At 38.2% G+C, this 17103-nt stretch overlaps 2 protein-coding genes across 2 annotated transcripts in view; both read left to right on the forward strand.

Moving 5' to 3' along the window:
- The window catches only part of LOC121938179 (low-density lipoprotein receptor-related protein 8), a 31448-nt gene extending 21355 nt beyond the window's left edge, over nucleotides 1-10093 (forward strand). The window contains exon 14 of the mRNA XM_042481459.2: nucleotides 7910-10093. Coding sequence (XP_042337393.2) covers nucleotides 7910-7945 — 36 coding nt within the window. The 3' untranslated portion in view covers nucleotides 7946-10093. The remainder of the gene's footprint in view (nucleotides 1-7909) is intronic.
- Nucleotides 10094-13117: 3024 nt separating this feature from the next.
- LOC121941401 (potassium voltage-gated channel subfamily V member 2-like) lies at nucleotides 13118-16566 on the forward strand. The gene is made up of 2 exons (XM_042484194.2): nucleotides 13118-14621; nucleotides 15572-16566. The coding sequence occupies exons 1-2, from the start codon at nucleotides 13374-13376 to the stop codon at nucleotides 15860-15862; spliced, it is 1539 nt and encodes a 512-aa protein (XP_042340128.2). The 5' UTR covers nucleotides 13118-13373; the 3' UTR covers nucleotides 15863-16566.
- The last annotated feature ends 537 nt before the right edge of the window (nucleotides 16567-17103 follow it).

Genomic DNA, 17103 nt, shown 5'->3' on the forward strand with positions numbered 1-17103 from the left:
TCAAACGAAGCACCGTTTTTGATGAAAACACAACACATCACCAGTGCTTTATAGACAAACTCTTTGCAATGCAATACATTAGTATTTTATGAACATCCAGCAGTACCTTTGTTGTGCCTCTCCAAGCAATTTGTAACAAACTACAGGAATAAAAACACATAGAGGAAAATTTGAATGAAGCTCCTTTATTGAACGGGCCGATCAAACTGAGTGAGACATGTTATCAGTGTTATATCAGCTGATAAGGGTAGAGTATAAGGGACAACTCACTTCGGTTCCTGGTGTTAGGTAATGCTTTTAGCCAACGTCTAACTCAAAACATATATATTTGTTATTTGATTAAAAGAAATTGACACCCTTCATTCTATTATTGTGACTCGTTCAGTAAAAGACTTGAGTGGTATGAAGGGTTGGCTGGGAGCACCGTTCTAAGTACGTTCACAAAGAGCTCAGGTGAAGAGAGTGTGAGAAGAAAACAAAACAAACAAAAAATACAATAAAGCATTCAAGAAACGCATGAGGTTTCTCAAAGACTTTTCAAAGGGTGAAATTTGAAACATAATCTGAGTTTCCTGCTCCGGCCTTTTGTTAAATAAAAAAGAGTAAATTGCTACCTAATCTGAGGCTGGGAACATGTCATAAGATGTCTCCATTCAGATTAAAATAATAAAAATGACATATTTCTATAGATAATATTGTGGCGAATCAGCTATAGAATCTGATCAATTGTCAAGACAATAATTAGGAGCTACACAGATTATATATGACTTGACTGTAGCATACGTCCTATCAGTTCGTCCTTTCCATTCTTGGTTTACCATGACAGATCAATGTGCAGACACTGTTAGCACCCGAAATGTTTTAAAATGAAGGGAAACTGATGTCAAAGCAATCTGTCTGATTATTATGTCAGTGCTCACATCTGATATCTGTTCACAGTCATTTAAAGGGTTTTATTATCTGTGCTTTTTGGTTGTGTGCGCTCGTGTGCATGTGCATATGTGAGTGTGTGTATCTTAAAAACTGGAATCCATGGAAAAAATTAATTTCATTTTAAACCATAGCATTTGCAGATTAACTCCATACCCAATATTTAATGATCCATTACAGTTAGGCAAGATACAAGATGAATAAGTCAACTGTTTGATTATTGTCATCACCATTTTGACTGTAAAGTCTCTTTTCCACAGCACAAAAAACATGCTAACATCTTTTAATGCAATCAGAAAGTGTACAGTTGGCACTCACACCTAGGTCAAATGACTCCGCAGAGGTCACGGGTATTTATCGCCTCCGGCTCCCATCGGCACTGATTCAAACACAGCACCTGGGAGAATGTGTCAATTTTAGCCCCTTAACCAATAATATACTGTTACCTGCCACCACTAAATACTGTCCATTTCCACCTAAGCAGCGCTAAAACATGGATCCAAATTACTCTGCACAGTTTGAAAGAGACTGAAAAAAGTAGGCCATGTAGGAAGAGAAGTAACCAGCTATACCAGTTCCTTTGGTATGCAGTATTGATAACTTTTATTATAACCATTATAATAAGAAATTAAATTTCACAAGTGGTTAATAATCATTCTAATAATTGATCTTTGTGAGCCACTGTGACTGATGTTTGAAATCGTTCAGACATTCAGAGTTGCATGGCATACCTACAGTATAAACCTTTCAATAAGCTTTCCAGGCATGTGTGAATAGTAATGAAGCACCAGGATCCAGTCAACCGTTTCCAGGATACAAACTGCAGGATTACTACATGGCTTAAGGTCAGCTGCATGATGTACAGGATGCAAAAGACCTATGATACTTTTGGCAAATAAACCCTCCTTTTAAAAACATGTTTTAAAGGACATCAGACACAATGCCCATTGTATTCTTACTTATTACGTAAGGCACTGAGAACTTTCATCTGGTAGTATTTTGGTGTAAGACTGTGCTCCCATCAGCAGTCCCTCCGTGTGATATTGTCCATGCTTTTGCTGAAATCTTGCCGTGAGACCTTGATCTTTGTTATTCTTTATCAGTGTTAAGGAGAAAGAATGAAAAGAGAGATGTGCATGTGCATTCACTCACAGTGCCTGGTCTGGTGAAGTTTGTGCTCTGCACCACACTCTGCCTCATCTGGCTGCTGAACAGGCAAACACAAACACTCTGCAGGTACTCAGGGGAGATCTGCAAAAACACAGCTTGCCCCCTTGAGCTTTAAAATACTGCATGTGCGTAAAAGGGTGCCATTTTTGAGTCCTTGCTTAACAGCCATGTCCTCAAGTAAGGAGGTTCATATGTGTGCAAGTTACCTATGCCCTGATGCCTGTTTAAAATATTTCTACTGTATTTGTTTCCTTATCCCAAGGATACACATTCAGTAACAAAGTATGTAAAGTGTAAATGCCTTGCTTGAGGTGACAGGACATGAGACAAACACAAAGTATGTTCTGCATCCTGTCTGAAGCAGTGGAATTTGCCATAAAATATCATTGTTAATGGCTCAGCCTTTACTGTGCAAAGAGGTTATAAATTCCATTACAGGCATTACAGGATCAAGTTTGTTTTAAAGGAGGGGATAGATTTATTTCAAAAGGGCCTATTGTGTGGTCAAACATCTGATATTCAGTTCATTTGCATTGATATACACATGTAAATATATTGGCACATGGTGCCGATACAGATGGTACAGATGGTAATCTGTACGCTTTGATCGTGGGCGAATAGGGATACGGTTTAGTGTTCGTGTGGAATCAGGAAAGTCGAGCCACTGGTTTTCCAGTTAAAGTAACAAGTCTCACTATCCCTCACTTGCCCTTCTGCTCTGAAGGGCTGAGGTGGAGTTAGTGTCGGAATAGATTCTGCCATACTCAAACATAGCCATTTATGAATGCAGATCAAACAGGATTTGTTTGCAGGACATGAAACAATAAAGTCTTGGCGACAGTCTGACTGTTAACAAAGTTTGTAATCACCTACACGAAGTTCTGAATTTTTGAACTGGGGTTGTGTGAGGGCGTTATCCCTCATCAGTGAATTAAGTGTATTTTCCGCAGTTGATGCAGTTATCATGCTCCCAGTTTAGAGAGGCATGCAGCCACAAAAGCAAAGCATTGATTGCTGTGAACGGTCAGGTGCAGCAGCAAAACATATATTAGCTTTAAAGGTCCAGTGTTTAGGATTTAGGGGCACCTAGCAGTGAGGTTGCAGAGCTGAATCTTCTTCCGTGTGGCAAGCGTAGTAAAGAACTAGGGTGGCCAAAGCGAAAATGTGAATGGCCCCTACCCAGTATTTGGTTTGTCAGTTCTGGTCTACTGTAGAAACATAGCAAACTCTGAAGAGGACCTGCTCTGTGTACATAAAGAGCTATTTCTGAAGTAACAAACACACAACAATTATATGATAAAAACACAGTTCTGAATGTAATATACAGTTTCTACCAATAAATACTCCTTATATATTGCGTTTACCGGAATGAGACACATGAGGTCAAAGTAACCTTGACCTTTGACCACCAAAATCTAATCAGTTCATCCTTGAGTGCAAGTGGACATTTGAGCTAAATTTGAAGAACTTCCTTTAAGACGTTCTTGAGATATGATGTTCACAAGAATCAGACAGGCGCACGCACAGATGTACAGACAGCCACAGCTATCGCCAAGGCTGACACATAAAGAGCAGTTAGTCAGACGCCTTCATTCACCTGCAGAGAGGAGATGTTTTTCATTCAGCTTCACATGTGTACACTTGAGATATATATATACCTGTTTACCAATTCGAGGTTATTTTTGAGGCCGTGTTTATGATGTGGCCAACTCTTACACAGGACAAACATGACAGGCACGTTTAATCATGAGGGCAGATCAAAAGAGCTCATTATGATATCTCCAGAATGTCTTTCCTTTGATAGGCCCTGAAAACGCATTTTCTTAATCGGCTTCTAAATATGAACGACAACATGAACAGAAATCCAGAATATAACAACAAACTTAAACATTTGTAGGATAAATAAAGAACGCTGAACTACCTTCACTAGTTTCGTACCTCTTCAACAAATATACATCACTGGCTTACAAGGGTGTTCCTTTTGAACGTGTTCTTAATCTATTTAATAACTCTGCAAATAGCATCATCTTGCCTAACAACAGTCATTAACTTGACAACTTTAAATACACCACAGGTTAACACCTACATCGTCAACATAAAATGCCTTCCCTTTTACTGGAGGAAACTAAAAAAAATCTCCAACAGCGACCACATTAATGTTACCAAATGGGGAAAAAACACCACTTTGGTTGATCTGATGTGATCTACAATGAATGTATGTATGTAATGTAATAATTAAATAGCTCTTTCCTGTCCTTGCACCATAAAAACAGGAATCTGATCTAGATTTTTACTACAGCTCTTGTCTAAGCAGCATTTTCTTTTCTTTCTGTCTTATTTGATTTTATTGACCTCTGGTGATCTCAGGAGCCATTTTCACAAATATTCTGCAAATACTCTCAGAAAGCAATTAACGTATTTTAAAAATGTTATTGAGGGGCCTTAGCTTAAGAATGATTTAGGAAAGGTCTAAGAGCACCTCTGAGCGAGGAAGGGACAGAAACTTTTGTCTTCGTGAGAAGGTGTGGTTGACCCCGTAGGTATGTTGAATACTTTGAAAGATGTGATTGGTTGTCACAGACACGCGCTTTTGTGAACTTGCAAGGTGCAGACACCCAGTAGATAAATGAACTGCGTCACAATATGAGACTGTGAAAGTACTTTTTGGGAGATCTCACTGCTGCACTATTGCATTTTTCCAACTGCAAATATTTTAGTGTTTTGATCACTTTATTTCTGGCGTTATATCGTTATTGTGTAGGATGTAAGTATACCTGGAAACATAGACCATAAACACTATCCCTGTACCATCTAATGTGTAACATGTTATTAAATCACTGTCATTTAGTTTTGGGAGAAATTTCCCCTACACCTTTATATTTCTACTATTTTCTCCTTTGCCTAAGAAAATTTTTTAGCAGTTTTTCACTGAAGGAGCTGTCTTAAGGGCTAAGACGCTGTGTGAATAATTTTTATCTTTACCGAGACCAAGTTGTAACTTTGAGGGGAAATTCTTAGAAAAAGTCATAATTCTAAGAATGTTCTCAGAATTTCGTCACTTGGAGAAACTGCATACTAGGAAGCTTTGTAAATACGACCCCACAGGTATCACCAAATGAATAGGCATTCCCAAATCAGCTGGAATTGACACCTTAAATGTATCTCTACACTGTTTTCTTCCAAAATTAAATGCACTTGAACATGAGACTGGGTGGCCTGGCAGCCATCTTGGATTTAACCTCTCATATTTAAATCAGAGGTCAAATCTGACTTCCCTCCAAATCTGACAATAAACATTATGATATGCCCTAGCAAAAGTTAAAAATGTCTTGCTTTTCTCATAAGATGCACGATTGCTGGGGTTATGCACTGAACTGCTTGTCCTCAGACAGCCTCTGTCTGACTGGAAACTGAAACTGTTATGTAAACTGTCTTCAAAACCACCAGACTGCTTTGATAAAAACATTCATTTTACCTTTTACCTCGCAGAACATGGGAGTTGCTTGTCCACTGCTGCCTCAATCAGTTAGTTTGGTTTTACGTGACTTAAATTCCTATGTTCTGCGAGGTAAATTTACACTTTTTGTCAAAGGAATCTGGACTTTGAAGAGGACGCTATAACTGCTTCAGTTCCTTGTCGAAATGGCACACACTGTTAACAGCTATTGATTTTTTTTTTCTGGTGGCTAAAATGCATTGTGCTGCCGCCTCCATCCACAGCAGTTCATTGCTTAGCTATCAGTACTTGAGTCTGCTTCCCGAAACTGAGGGCATGTTGACTCCCATCACCGTAGGTAATACATTGACCATGGATAAAAAACACATACAACCCTTCAAAAAGTCTATCCCTTTAAGAAAAACGGCTGCTCTTAAACTCAGGGGATCCACAGATGTTTCCTCTTCAGGAAATGATGCTTTTCCTAATATTCCAGTCAGCAGTTCCTTCACTGTGACAATGCACAATGTAAAACATAATTCCCCAAATCTTTTAAACATGATAGAGATTTAAATGTTTGCAATGGAGACTTAACAGTGTGGTTGGGTGCTGTTGTCTAATTTTTTTCTAGTTTTTAAAAAAAAATATCACTGGTTTGTTAAGGAGCTCTTGATGTCAAAATTTGGGTTTAACACATCCCACCAACTTTGTGTTGTTGGGGCAACAAAATAACACATTTTAGCAATGATGTGAAGCAGAGGAGGAGCTTTACTGCACGCTAAGCAAAAAGTAACTACAGTGGCAGAGTGTGAAAGCTAAGGACATCTGTTTGAATATCAGACCTTTAGCACTATTTTCAATGACAAAATACAAATCACAATTAACACACCTAACTGAAGAACAGAAACTAACTGAAGTTATTTGTTAAACCCAAATTAGAAAATAAATAAGATTCTGAGTCTTCAGCCATGCTAAACATGGATCAGCAGAACTGAGAGAATTTATTATCTGGCAAACATGAATGAATGTACAAAAATATACGTCAATCCATCTGTTAGCTAGGAGTAAAACCTGCTGGTGGTGCAAGATGAAGGATCAGTCACCAAAGTCATTAAGATTCACTCCCTAGGCACACTCATTATCTGTGAAAAAAAAAAAAAATCATAGTATTCCATCCAGAAGTCAGAAATCAAGCTTTCAGTGGATAACCAGCGTCCATAATATTCATCCTTTGTGGATCAAAACTGTCTCCATGGAGATCCAGCAGATAGTTGTACGTAAATTTTAGACCAAAGTTATGTACTGACAGATTGACATTGCCTCTTGCATGGCTCAAATTGTCAGTTTCTGAAGTGAAATCACTTCAGCAGAGTTGGTTCAAATACATTACTGCAGCCAGTGACCCCTACTTTTCCTCTCTTCCTGTCCTCTTTCACATTTCCTGCCTTTGTCTCTTCAAGCGAAGCTTCTGACAGGAGAGGAGGAGGGGTGACAAGTTAGATGTATTGGTGCTATGATACACAGTGAAACAGGCTGCAGTGTAAACATTCGGGGCATTTTAGCACCGTCAGTGTACAACCGCTAAAGTGCGTGTTTTTCTCAGATATTGTTAGTTCATTATTCTCAGTGTCTGACAATATTATGGAAAGCATCTCTGCAGAGATTCTTTTGTTTAATCAGAAACAGCCCCTAAATAGTTTAGAGCCAGCATATTTTTACATCTGAGTGAATTAAGGATTTTGTTTCAACCAAACCAGAGTTGTTTTTTGTTAAAACATTGGAAAGACAAACACAGCCTTTTTTTTTTTGTTTGTTTTATTTTGTTGTTTTGACTTTTGACGGATGGAGTGTGTTTACAATAATAAAATTATTGTACATTTAAATGGAGTCCTGGCGGTTGGAGATGGCCATTTGTGGGCTGTTTCTGCTTAAAAAGATCTAATTCTTAAACAAAAACATCTCATACTCTCCATAAAGTTGTCAGATTTTACTTGATACTTGCTGTCAGTGGCAAAGACAGACATAAAAACATGGAAAATAGGGCCCTGCTCCTGCAATTTTTTATGAGCAATTACTTCCATTCTGTAGTATATATATATATATATATATATATATATATATATATATATATATGTGTGTGTGTGTGTGTGTGTGTGTGTGTGTGTATATGTATTGCACTGTCCTCAAAACTCCTGTATCGGTGGATACTGGACTTAATTAGCTTAACTTGATTAAAATGTGTCACAGTTGTCCTTAAAAAAAAATACTCTGTATTGTCCCTGATAAACTCTACCTGACTGGGTACCATCAGGTCAGAGGCTTATTGTGGTGCAGTATGTCAACTAAGTAATCTGTGTGTTTCTTTGCCGCCAGGAAACTCTGCTTAAGCTGGACTTGGAAGGTGAGTGAAGGAAGGTGCGACACAGATGGCCACCTGATGACCTTGCTTCCCCTGGTGCTGTTTCAACCCCCGCAGTGACCTCCGGGCCGACAGGATGACAAGACAACAAACCCAGCTCAGCACCCTGTTGTGTCCCAACTCACTCTGCAGGCTAAACTCACTCCAAAAATAATGCAGTGGTAAATATCAGAATTCAGATGGGGGAAAGGGTTTCAAATAGTAACTTCTGTTTTGAAGAAGTTTAATTTTTATCCCTTGTTGCTCCAGAATTTATCTCTTTTTGTTCATTTATGCTCTATTGAGCAAGTGTAGCTTTGAATGTCAGCACAGATTAACTCTCACGTATGTCGCCTTATTTTTCAAATCCGGTTATCAAGCTTTTTCCCCGGGACGTTACCAGTTAAGTTACAGCTGTTGGTGAGTGGAAAATATGATCTGTTCGTATGATCGCTCAGGGAACTGGCGAAAATGTAATCTGCGACTATTTTATATATTCTATAGTTCATTTACATAGTTTCAGCTTCTGCTTTTCTTTTTTTAATCTATGACTGTAAATGAGACAAAACAAGCACTTAGGAGACATTTGTCACTACTTTGAGATTTTACAGACCAAATGACTAATCGATTGATTGAAAATAATTGTTGCAGTCCTACTGTAGTTTTTTAGTTTGTGGTTTAGCTGCACTCTCTCTCTCTCATTTCATTTTAGTGCAATCAAAACTATACTTTTGCGATATTATAGACTATATTTACTTTCCAACATCAGATAATATGAATGAGTTGACTAAAAACTGGTGTTCCACTGATTTACACAACTTGCCAAAAATTTGCAAGGCAGGTGTAGAGCAACCCTAATCCCCTAACCCTAACCCAAATAAGAAAAATATACTTGGGTTTAAATATTATGAAAGACTTAAATATCAACAGGGTTTGGGATATGCACAGTTATTTCAAAGCTGAGCTTTTTAAGAAGTTAGTTGAAGGAATGAAAGTGGGAGGCAGTGTTCATACAGTCCAAAAAGTCTGCCACTGCTTGGAAACGTAGAAAAACTCCTGGCACAAGCAACAGCTGTTCACTTTTCCATATTTTGACAGAATGAAAGAAATGTTATGGCATCTTCATCAGAGTATGTATGGCTGCATGTTAGAATATTTATGTAATTTTCATTTTCATTAGCCATTTAAACAGCTTCAAGGAATATTGTCTCTTTAAAAATAAGGGCAAAACCTGCAATATTTTGTTAATGTAAATGTAGTCAATGTCATCCCAAGAGGGTTGTTACAATGCCTTTTTTCAGACCAGTTAAGTTTTGAGAGTTTTAATCCAGTGTGCACACTCTATTTTTGCTTTATTTAATCTGTTATCCTGTGCCTTACCTACTGTAATTGTGGGACAGGATGTGCACAACCACCTGTAACATATACTGTACTAACTAGCAAAAGTTAAAAAGCTGACTGCGATAATTACTTGCTGCTTAAATTCATAGTGTCTCTATGCCTTCTGATGCTTCATTTGAAGTGGCCTTTAAAAGTTGAATCAATAGAACAATGCAGTAAGTTTGATTCTCAGTGATGACATTTGCAATAAACACATCTGATATTGTGGCACCGTAACATCTTAAATCATCCATCAAATAACTGTAAGGTACAGATGTCCTCAGTGAGACTCTTTTTACTGAATACCAGACTACTGCTGTTTTTTGGCTCTATCAGCAAAAAAAATACCACAAAATCTAGATTGATCCTCTTTTATGTCTCTTTAAATGTCTGAAGAAATGATCTGGTGTAATAGTCACGTGTTGTTTTGTGAGCTGTTTCCTGGAGGTTTGCTGTTGTGCACAAAACCTTGTTAGTGCTGGAGTGAACATTTGGTTGATTGAGCCTGCCTTGTTTGAATTCAGTCTGCTTGAGTTATTTTGTTCTTTCAGTCTCAAAGAAACATTTAGGTCTGTCAGATCGATAAAAATCCATCAGCATTCATTGAGGGACGGGTTCAGTAAGTGGGTGTGCTCAAACTGCTGAGTTTGTGTGGTTGGTATTTATTTTTAAGGATGGGTTGTATTTATTTTGGACAGCATTACAGAAAGTGTGGTATTGTGTTTGCAATATAGATAAGTGCTGTAAATGATTCAAATAAAGTATTTTGTTTTTTCCTACATATCTATGTGATGATAATAATGTATTGTCACTTGTTGAGTTCTCTCCTCTCCTCTCCTCTCAGATGATAAACCTAACCTGACATAATACATAATAACCTGAGTGACAAAGCAAACATTTTGTGCCTCAGCCCAAGAATAAAGTCTGCGTCTTTATCAGTTTTTATTTCTGAGACTTAACTGCAGCAGGTTGCTTTTGATTGATAATCACTTTGAGCACTTTAAGAGGTGAAACAACTGGGGAATCATTCTGTTTTCTGTTCTCTCCACTGTCAAAGAGATCATAAAAACATTGTATGGTATAAATAAGCTGTAAACTTTAAATTCCCCTATTATATTATAATCATTCATTCATTCATTCATTCATTTTCCGTAACCGCTTGTCCTCGTAAGGGTCGCGGGGGGGCTGGAGCCAATCCCAGCTGTCATCGAGCAGAAGGCGGGATACACCCTGGACAGGTCGCCAGACTATTGCAGCGCTGACACATATAGACAGACAACCTTGCACACTTATATTATAAGTACTGTAAAACCATACTAAAATGTAAATAGATATACATGTTTATTAATGTAAGTAAGTAAAAAGTGGTGTATAAACAAATAATGAATGACAGTATAGTAAAAGTTAACATTTATAAGAAATAGTACACATTAATAAACACTTACAATTTCATATCTACACACAACTATATTATAGTATGTCAGTATCTTATGGGTAAGGAACCACTGACCTTACAATGACCTGCTCTAACTTCTGAGCCTAAGCCGCCCCATAAAAAACAGGAAAGCCATATGGAAAAAACAAAATATAGTTTTGTAACTTGATTGTGGACCAGTGGTTCACAATCAAATCAAAATAATAATTCAAAATAATTTTGAACTATATCTAAATTAATTTGTTCTCCCTTAAGTGTTGCTGATTGAAACCGTTGAGCTTTTTTTTTTTTTAATCGAGTTTAATCATTTTAAGAGGATTGTAACAGTCCACCATATTGCGATCTTGTTTTCAAGACTAGAAAACCTAAAATCAGATTGCTGTTACACAGCAGAAACAGAAAGGTGCTCAAGGAAATCTCATCTTAATTTCATCTTAACATTTTCAGTCCGCAGACTTTAGGTAGAAGAATTTGTAAACTAACAAATGTGATTTTCTGGACTCACCTCATTGTCCAAATAGTCTGCACAATAAAAATACAATCAGGAGGATGTAGTTTTATAGCATCCCTTTTTCCATTATCACGTTTCAGGTAAAATTTGTAGATTGTAAAAAGTGTTGTAAAGTTATTCTCACCACTATCTCAGTGACACGTTAATTCCATTAAGCCTGTGGGAGACTGGACAACTGTCTACATGCTTCTAACAGATCAGCTGTACCGTCTTTGCTGGTCCTTTGACTTTTGATCTGCTGGTACTTCTGACTGTGTTAATGTGTGCACTCTGTAATATGAGTTTTCTGTTAAATATGGCCAGTCCCTCTGTCCCTTGCACCTCTAATCTGATGATCAGTCGTGAGGATGGTTGAGTAGGTTAGCGGGAGAGGATAACATGATTAGGCTGAGAGGAATCACCTTCAAATGATTTCTGTCCACCAAAAACAACGCTCAGAACCAGATTGCTTTCTGTCGCAGTCTGAGGGGCACACAATGCTGCAGAAATAACCAAAGTTTCACATTTTAAGGGGCTTTATGAACTATTTAACCTTTGGCTAATTCATTTTTTAAAAGACAGATGCTATTCATTCCCATGACTAATAGATATCAGAGTCCGCACTGAACTTGGTAGAAGTTAATTTGAGATCATTGGTGCATGAACTGGTTGCTCTTTCTCCTGGCTGCTGATGTTTGTCTCATTAAAATGGTCGTCATTATCTTGTGGTTTAAGACAGCTCTTTGGCTGTTTGAAGGTTTTGTTTTTTATTGCTTTTTAGATTAAATATTTTGCATCGTTCTATTAGAAACGTTATTTGTGATTTGTGTCATATTTTGTGTTTTCTCTCCTATATTGTTTGTCTTGAACTCATTGTTATTGCCACCTTGGGCAGATTTTTTTTTAATGCAGGGAGTCCTTCCTGGTTAAATAAAGGTTTAAATAAAATATTTGTAAAAAGCTTGATTAACTTACAAGATTTTTTTTAAGAAGTCTCCAGTGGGATTTTTTTCTCAGCTATTTATGGCTTCCTGTAGCTTTATGTGACAGCTAGGTTACAAGGTACTATTAAACATTTATGCACTGTTTGCTGTTTGTCCAACTTATCTAAAACCAGCTCTTAAACACACTGTATGACATGGTTAGCAGATAGTAGCTTTTTGGCCAAATGAGGCCCTGCTGCAACAAACATTATTGGCCCTATGAGAAAAATGTAAGTTTTCCCTTTTGTATTCTGCATAAAAACTTTAACATGCATTTCCATAAATCCACTTTAGATGACAATATAAATACAAGGCTCTTATTAATGACAATAAATACGACCCTGAAAAATATAATAATAATCAAGCCCCTGGAAAACAAAGACTTTGCCTCATTCCAAGTCATTCAATGTATGATGACAGAATGATGTCTAATAAACCTACCCGATAAAAAAAACCTACAATAAATAATATGATCCATCTGATTTAAATGTGCGGATAACAATAGATGGTAATGTGGAAACAATGCTAGAAAAGAATGGCCCATAGTTGAAACTAATTACCATCACCTTCTGTATGTTGATATACAGATAAAATATATTATCCATTTCAAATTAATTCAGAACAATTTTTGTTTATTAATTCAGACTTATGAGAGTAGTATGAAATGAAAAAGAAGAAGAATAGAAAAAGAGGGTTAGACTTATCTCCAATTCAACACATAGTCGTTCAGTTGGCACTTTGTTTTGTCAGTTCAAAATCCTTAAATCAACTTTGTTTCCTAATCCCGCCTCCCCCCACATTTACTACTTCTTAAGGAAACTTGGAAGGACACCAATAAGATTAAATGGATGAAATCCTTTGCCGTTTGCCCTTGATCAAATGCCTATACGCTGCCTGCACAGTAACAGTCGGAGAGGGGAATCTCTTCCTCTCTACCAGACTCTCTGGACTACAACCTCAGTCACAACTGAGCCAGGAAAAACAGGAAGAGCTGCTATTTGCTGGGATATCAGTTCCTGCAGGACCAGACGCAGTCTTTCTAATGATTCAGCATCGTGTTGTTAGTGTCATTCTCTTGGAGTGTTTCCTGTTATACTTTTTTCCCCTTTTTCTTCTGTTTCGCTGGCTTCCTGCCTTGAACCAGAGTCGTCATGTATTCAAAGAATTCTAAACTGCAGAAATGTTTGCAAAGCCGCCGCTCAACTATCAACTGTCTGCCAAAGGGTGTAGAGGACAGCAAAACCTTCCCATTTTCTCAGGATAAAAAAGTCAAAGCATGGACATCTCTGGAGGATCTGGATGGTCAAAACATCAAAGACGAGGGGAGACCCAAAGAGCAACAGAGCATCAGCGTTAATGTTGGGGGGAAATTGTTTCATATCCCCAAACAGTGTGCCCTTAGATACCCCCAAACGCGGATAGGCTCATTGGCCCTCTGCAGTGACCGGGCAAAACTTCTCACGCTGTGTGACGACTACTCTGTATGCAAGAACGAGTTCTTCTTTGACCGTGACCCTGCCTTCTTTAACCACATCTGCCATTTCTACACAAGCGGAGTGCTGTGGGTCATACGGGAAATGTGCCCCATCAACTTTGAGGAAGAGATCACATACTGGGGCCTGAGCCTGAAGGACACCCAGCGCTGTTGCTGGATGATGTTCGAGGAGAGGGTCGATGAGATGAGGGACAACCTGAAGGTAGAGAAGGAGCTAATGGCTGAGATCGAGGTGAAGTATGACGACATGTGTTTCAAGGACATGGTCTTTGGGGATGTTCGGAAGACTCTGTGGGACCTTGTGGAGAATACGTACTCTTCTCCCCAGGCGAAAGCTTTCACTGTGGTCTCCAACCTTTTTGTGCTCTTCTCCATCGTTGCAATGAGTCTCAACACTGTGAAGGAACTTCAGATTTATACAATCAATGGCAAAACGCACATGGAGTGGGTGGAGATCATCACCATTGTGTTCTTCACCTTTGAATATTTTATTCGCCTTGTTACCACTCCTAACATCAGAGTGTTTTTGAAGAGTGGACTCAACTTCGTGGACATGGTGGCAGTCATGCCTTATTTCATCCAGATCATCTTTGAAACTTTTAGTGATAGTGAGAACTTAAGTTCACAGGAAGAACTCAAGGCCATGGCCGAGGTCAGCAAACTCAGCCACGTCCTCAAAGTCATCAAGCTGCTGCGGATCTTTCGGATTTTGAAGCTGGCTCGACACTCAACCGGAATGAGAGCGTTTGGGTTCACCCTGCGGCAGTGTTACCAGCAGGCTTGTTGCATTTTCCTCTTCATCGCCATGGGGATCTTCACTTTCTCTGCTCTCCTTCATTCAGCCGAGAGGGAAACTGAGGAATCTCCAGTCAGCAGTATCCCATACGCCTGGTGGTGGGCTGCAGTGAGTATTAGTAGCTGACTTTATCGTGATCCACAAACATCTTCTCCCAATCTGTCTTTTTCCTCTGCATGCACCTGCTTTAGATAAAAATGGTGTGACCATAATCAGCAGTAGTACCACTAAGGAGGGAAAGTAAGAGGGAAGCGACTGTTTTCTGAGCTTATTCAGTACTTGGGTTTTGTAAATATTGGTTTGAACTAGTCACAAAGTTTTGAGAATAGTTGACTAAACAGTATTAAATTGTTTGCTTATAGTACAGGTCAGACAGGTCAAAACTCCAGTAACGCCATTAATTAACAACTTATTGTCTGATCTGACAACAGTTGTTCTTATATGTAAAGTGCTGCTGGGTTTTTGACCTATCAACACTAAACTTTCTAGTAGCTGGACAAAATGTTTGCTTTCAGACTGACAGTTGGGACAGTCCTTTTTCTCATAGTCATACAATTTGTCACCAGGGAAAATATAAGAGGAGATGGAGATGCATCTAACATAATGATCTGTAGTACCCCAAATCAGTTTGCATGTTTGTTACAAGTCATTACAGATAACTGTTATTTCAGTATATTCTGCAGCTTCTTGTGAAAAACATTCATAAAATCAGCTATTTGATACCACATGAACCACCCGTTTCCTGTATGACTGAAAAAGAAAAAAAAAAGAAAAAAACACCCACGTGAAACTGTATGTGGTAGCCTGGTTGTACACCATACAGTCTCAGAAACTGCTCATCTTTGAATGTCTCACATTGACAGTTGCTGTGTGTTTTAAAAACTTTTTAAAAATTTTGTTGTAATAGAGGGCTCTGTTGTTGGACAACAGAGCCCTCTATTACCTTAAAATAATTCACTTTTAACTAATTCTTCTAATCATCATGAAGAGTCATGTTTAATGAAGAAAATGTTAATGAAAACTGAATAATACAGGGATTGTTCACTTTTCTCTCTCAGGTCAGCATCTCCACTGTGGGCTATGGTGATGTGGTTCCTGTAACTATCGGGGGCCGCATTGTGGCCTTTGGATGCATCTCGTTTGGTATCATCCTCAATGGCATGCCGATCTCTTTCCTCTTTAACAAGTTCTCCGATTACTATGCCAAGCTAAAAGCACAAGAGTACAACACCGTGTCAGTTCGGCGACGCTTTCAACTTAAGAAGCGCCTCAGACGCAGAATGAACATGTGCTCTCATCACTCAGAGGAAGACAATAGTACAGACAGTCACGACTGCCATCCAGAGTGAAGCTTAAACTGGTAATTCATGGGGGAAGTATGTTGCTTTATAAACTTGAAACTTTGCAAGTTTACCAATGACAGTTTGTTAGGTACAGATAAAATCGTCTGACAGTGAAACAAACATCACAAGAGGACATGGGTGAGAAACAGCACAGGAAGGTTGAGGTTTTCTATGCATAGATGAACTTCACTCCTTTGTATTTACCACTGGTTTCATCTACCCAATCAAACTGATGCACACTAAGACACAGAGCGAGGAGGAGATTCAGCCTCCTGAGGAGCCTAGTTTTCAGTCCACTCCACAGAAAAATGGTTTGGATGAACTGATTATGATTTTATTTGCAGTTTCTATTAAAATACCTTGTCATGATGTTGCTTAAAAAAGGTTGAGTGTGAGGAGGAGGGCCCAAGTTTTTGATACACACTCAAGTTGCACATAAGCTGCAGCTACACTGGCTCTCAACTCAACCTAAACTTAAAACTTTTGAACTGTGAACGAGTGCCTGTAAATGAATAGAAACTCCTCACCCAAGTGAATGTTTCAAATGTTGAAGTGATAAAACTGTATAAATTGCGTATGAGGTATAGGCTAATAAATGTACACTCATGTTTCCTTTGAAATACCTTCATTTGTATAAAGTGATGATCACCTTCTGCCATGAAAAAATTAAGTAGACAAGCATTAAATCATTACTGGGTGTCAAAAATACATTTAGCATTGCGTGAAGACTTTCATTATTACACTGCAAAATCAATATAGAGACCAAAAGACAAAAGGTTTCCTTACATAACATTAGACATCAAAGGTTGTTGCGTGAAATCGCATACTAACAAACTGCATACTACACACTCAACCAGTGTGCACTAAATGAATGATCATGTACGCCATTACGTGCATACGCTGATGTATTTTCCATCTGCTCGGATAACTACCTTGATCACAACGTTGCCGGTCTGAGCTACTGTTGAATGAAAAATGTATCACAAGTGTGAATGAACATAATGTCATTATTTCCCGGTGTTATTTTAAGGTCAAATAGAGGAATAAATATGTTTTTTACAGTACATTATATAAAGCAGGATCTTGAAACCACCACACCTAATGTGTATCAATTTAGAAGTTAGCATCACCATGGTTCTCTTCTCAAAAAACTAGTGGGATTTTTTCCACTGGATTTTGAGTTATTGCAGAAAATAAGCTCTGTGGAAAATGAATGTTTATCTTCTCACACTTTTTTTTATGATTTT

The sequence above is a fragment of the Plectropomus leopardus genome, chromosome 5, assembly GCF_026936395.1.
Source record: "Plectropomus leopardus strain MGB_pleo_1.0 chromosome 5, ASM2693639v1, whole genome shotgun sequence".
Taxonomy (NCBI): Eukaryota; Metazoa; Chordata; class Actinopteri; order Perciformes; family Serranidae; genus Plectropomus; species Plectropomus leopardus.